General features: G+C 40.2%; 1 protein-coding gene across 1 annotated transcript; it reads right to left on the bottom strand.

The window, feature by feature from the left end:
• Positions 1 to 26: 26 nt before the first annotated feature.
• LOC121963744 (cytochrome b-245 heavy chain) lies at positions 27 to 4,172 on the bottom strand. Its single transcript, XM_042513998.1, has 7 exons — positions 3,604 to 4,172; positions 3,318 to 3,450; positions 2,602 to 2,694; positions 2,226 to 2,479; positions 1,153 to 1,315; positions 360 to 506; positions 27 to 277 (listed from the first exon to the last, which is right to left on the bottom strand). The coding sequence occupies exons 1-7, from the start codon at positions 3,789 to 3,791 to the stop codon at positions 149 to 151; spliced, it is 1,107 nt and encodes a 368-aa protein (XP_042369932.1). The 5' UTR covers positions 3,792 to 4,172; the 3' UTR covers positions 27 to 148.
• Between the last annotated feature and the right edge of the window lie 200 nt (positions 4,173 to 4,372).

Raw genomic sequence — 4,372 nt, 5'->3', positions numbered from 1 at the left:
TTTTAGTACATTTCTTTTTTCATTGCTCTTTTTTGTTCTTTTTTTTTTTAAAAAAGAAATCTCTATATAAAATTGATAAGTGTTATCACATAGCTCATGTTTTTCTAGTGTGCGGTGTGTGTGTGTATATGTAACGTCTCAGAGGGCCTCACCGCGGGTACTTTGAGGCGATATTGGTGAACTCGTTGTCCCAGTTGGGTTTCCCGTAGAGCGTCTTCTGTTTGAGCCCTGTGATTGGATCGTTCTCCGCCTCGTGGTGAACTCGGAAGTGAGCCGCCTGTCGGAGAAAAACAGTAAATTTAGAGGATTCAGTGTGAAAGGCTTCGGTTGAGCGGATGATCTGAGCCCGCCGGCGGCACCTCCTTCTCCTTCCACCGGGTCAGGTAGATGTTGTAGCTGAGGAAGTCGGTCACGCCTTTCTCCGCCATCTGAGTCTCCAGAGACTGCAGCAGGTCGGCGAACCACTCGAAGGCCTCCGTCTCCGGGCACAGCCAGTAGAAGTAGATCTGAGGAGGACAGAAACACGACAACGTCACTTTATCTACTGTGGGGGGCCGAGGCTGATGTCAGGGCCGTATCAGAGATTAAACAGATTTTTGCTTTTTTATTTGCACTGAACATCAACACAAGGTCGTTTTTTTTTACAGCAGTTGAAGGTCCAAATTAATTTTAAAAAAGTAAAAAAAATCTAAATCATTAAAAAAATAGAAAAAAAACAAAATTGTAAAAGAAAAAACAACACAAAAAAAATCTGAAATGTATATTTAAAAATGGAATTAAAAAAGTGTTAATTCAGTTTGCAGTTCATTTTCTTAAATTTCTGTCAAAAGTACTGCCTGATTAATCAACTAATTGTTGCAACTTACTTTTGTAAAGTCATTTAATTATTACAAAACATCATATTTTATAAACTCATGTTTTGATCCAAAAATCTTAATTTGTAAAGTAACTTCAGTGTTGAGATGAATACAGTGAAGAAATGTAGTGGAGTAAAAGTATTGCATGGCAAGAAAAGAAAATACTCCAGTAAAGTACAAGTACCTGAAATGTGTAATTTTGTGCACTGCTTGAGTAGATGTACTTAGTTACCTTCCTCCACTGTAAAAAGTCAGTTAGTGGCGCTCGAGTTCATGTTGTCGGAGTTTCCCTCACCTTCTTGGTGAAGACGTCCTGGTTGTTCTGGATGCGTTTGTACCACACAGACTTGAGGATGGAGGCGAAGGGAGTCACGCCGATCCCCGCGCCCACCAGCATCACCACCTCGTAACGAAACACATCCTCGCTGGCGGTGCCAAACGGCCCGTCGATGGCCAGCCTGACAAACATACACAGAGAAACTGGTCATGAAGAGGGAAATATTGCACTTACTTCATTACATATATCTGAATGCTTTAATTGCTTTACAAATTAAGTTGTTTTTTTTTGCATCAAAACATAACAAAAGTTTATAAATTTAGATGTTTTTAATAAATGAAATTACCAAAGTGTTTATACAATTACAGCTGCAACAACTACTTGATTAATCAGTCAAGAAAATGATTTGCAACTGTTTTGATATAAAGCATTTATTTTTCTTCTCCAAGTTTTAAAAAAATTTTTAAGCTTGTTTTTTTTTTCTAATAATGACATTGACTTTTGGGGGTTTTTTATCTTTTTTTGAAATCTAATTTTATTATTACTGACTTGACTTTGTATTTTTGGATTCTTTTTAGTTTTGAGTTTAGTTTTTTTATTTTCAAATTTTAAAAAATAATTAAAGAGGCTTGCTATGTTGTTTTTTGTTAAAGGATTTTTCTGCATTGGGTACTTTTCAATATTTCAAGTATATTTACTTAAGTACCATTTTCAATACAGGACTTTTACTTGCAGTATTTTTACTTTCGTGAAGGCTCTGAATACTTCTTTCACGGCTGGTTTTTAGTGTGTTTGAAGACCTGATGGTTGTTGAAGAAGTTGAGTCAATCTCTGAATGGAAACTTTTCACTGTGTGAAAACAGAGCGGGAAAAAGCTGCGGCTCTCTCAGTGGGAACACGGCAAGGGATCTGATCGGATGCTGCAGATTTATTGTTAGCACAGATTGATTTCTGCTCTCAGTGTGACCCCCAGCGGCAGAGCAGAGCTTTTCGGGGCAGAGCTGCACCAGGACGGCTCAATCAAATGTAATCACGAGCAGCTTCAGGCTCAGTTCCCCTCTTTTCTCCCCGCTCCCCCTCTGTGCTCGTACTTTGGCAGCTTCCAGGCCTCCTGAGGCTCCGCTTTGTCTCCTCCGCAGGCCTCGTATAGCGCCTGGGTCCAGTCCCCCACGATGCGGATGTGGGCGCTGAAGTGGTCCTCCTCGGGGGCGGAGGTCAGGGTGAAGGGGTGCCACTCCAGCCGGGACACAGAGGGACACTGGATGAAGACGTACTGACCCACCTCCATATGGAAACCTTTCCTCTTCATCTGCAGCTCCAAAGTCTTGGACGGGTGCATCACCACCTGAGGGATAGGTACGTCGTTAGCGGTCAAAATCAGGCCATTTATGGAAGGTTAATTCATCAAAAAAAGGCTGCAACTAAAATTACTTGAAAATTGCATTTGTTCATATTCAGCATACACACCTTTGTGATGACCACTTTCTGGTGGGATCGATAGAGGCGGACGAGCCTCTCACACACATAGAGGATCATGGGTCCCACCACCCACTTCCACGTCTGGAGAAAAGGTAAAAGTTAGAAAATGTTCATAGACACGATATCAAAAAATTCGACAGAAAGTTTTCAGAATTCCCTTTTCAAATGAAACCCTGCAGTCTCTATCACAGTAATATTCAACTTAATTAAAAATCCTGGAAATGACCTATAATCCTAGAATATTTTATATGTCCTAAATTCCCACAAACACCTTAAAGTCCGGGAAGCATCCTAAAATCCTAGATACACCCCAAAGTCCTGGAAATGTCCTCAAATCTTAGATATTTTGTAAAATCTTAGAAATGTCATAAATACTGCAAAAGTCCAACATGTTTTAGAAACATCCTAATGTCATGGAAATGTCGAAAAAAACTTCTTAAAATCCCAGAAATGTATTAAAAATCCTAGAAATGTCATAACATTCGAGAAATGTCCTTAAAATCTTAAAAATGTTGTAAAATCTTAGAAATGTCGCAAAATACTGCAAATGTCCTAAATTCCCAGAAACATCCTAATGTCCTGGAAACGTCCTAAATTCCTAGAAACACGTATGGGGCCGCTGCGACTGGCCCCTGGCCTCCTGTTGTTTTGTAAAAGTGGCCCCGAGATAAGACAGGTCGAGTGTCCCTGCTCTAACAGCTCACCCCTGGTGGGTTTCCAGCAAACTCTGGGACGGCACAGCTGGACCCGTTTTTCCCCCACTCCTCAGACCGGTTGACACAAAACTCGGGCTTGTTTGTGTTCAGGCTGGCGAGCGTCTGTCCTCGCACGATCCGCCTGCAGAGGACGAATCAGTGTTTAATCATGAACATTATTTTGTTGTTTTTTTTAAGTGAAAAAGATTTTGGTAAATTTAAAAAATATAATCACAATAACATTTTTAAAAAATAAAACATTGGTAAATAAAAACGTTTTGCTTTGCTCTCGTACCCGGCCCCGTGGAACACCAGTCCGATGAAGAAGATGACGAAGAGGTGGTGGGTGTACCAGAACACCTCGAAGTAGGACCTGCGGATGACCTCCATGGACGAGGTGATGATGAGGATGAGGGCCAGCGTGATGGCGACGCCCGTCAGCCCGGCGATGGTGGTGAACATGACGATGGTAGGGTTCTGCATCCAAACACAGACACAAACCGTGATTAGTCACGGCGTGGGTCGTGGTCACGGGGTCGTGTGTTGGTTAACTTCCCTCATTTACAAATGTCTCCACTGTCAACAGCAACAACCACTGCTGTAGCTAAGTACATTTACGCAACTACTGTACCTAAGTGCTGACTTGAGGTACTAGTACTTTACTGGAGTCCGGGAAGCATCCTAAAATCCTAGATACACCCCAAAGTCCTGGAGTATTTTCTTTTCATGCCACTTTAAACTTTTACAATATTGCTCTTTTTACGTCACTACATTTATCTGAACACTTTAGTTACCATAAAAATAATGTTAGTGCATAAAAACATAACAAGAGTTTATAAAATATGATGTTTTGTTCAAAGTAAATTTCCAAACAGTACAAAAGTACAGCTGCACCAATTAGTTGATGAATCATTCAGTCGATTGACTGAAAATTAATTTCCATCTGTTTTGATAAACATTAAGTTTCTTTTCCATTTTTATTTTTTAAAGTGAGTTTTTGGGTTTGCCTTTTCTTTTTTTATATATTATAAGTGGGTTTTTTTTTTCGTTTTTTTTTTTTAAAC

The sequence above is a fragment of the Plectropomus leopardus genome, unplaced genomic scaffold, assembly GCF_008729295.1.
Source record: "Plectropomus leopardus isolate mb unplaced genomic scaffold, YSFRI_Pleo_2.0 unplaced_scaffold12354, whole genome shotgun sequence".
In the NCBI taxonomy this organism is placed as follows: domain Eukaryota; kingdom Metazoa; phylum Chordata; class Actinopteri; order Perciformes; family Serranidae; genus Plectropomus; species Plectropomus leopardus.
This window is presented reverse-complemented; position numbering and strand designations above follow the sequence as displayed.

Coding starts and splice junctions, on each gene's coding strand:
- LOC121963744 (XM_042513998.1), bottom strand. CDS start 3,791: ATGCAGAACCCTACCATCGTCATGTTCACCACCATCGCCGGGCTGACG. Junction 3,451..3,603: donor CTGGTGTTCCACGGGGCCGG/GTACGAGAGCAA, acceptor CGTCCTCTGCAG/GCGGATCGTGCGAGGACAGA. Junction 2,695..3,317: donor TTGCTGGAAACCCACCAGGG/GTGAGCTGTTAG, acceptor CCTTTTCTCCAG/ACGTGGAAGTGGGTGGTGGG.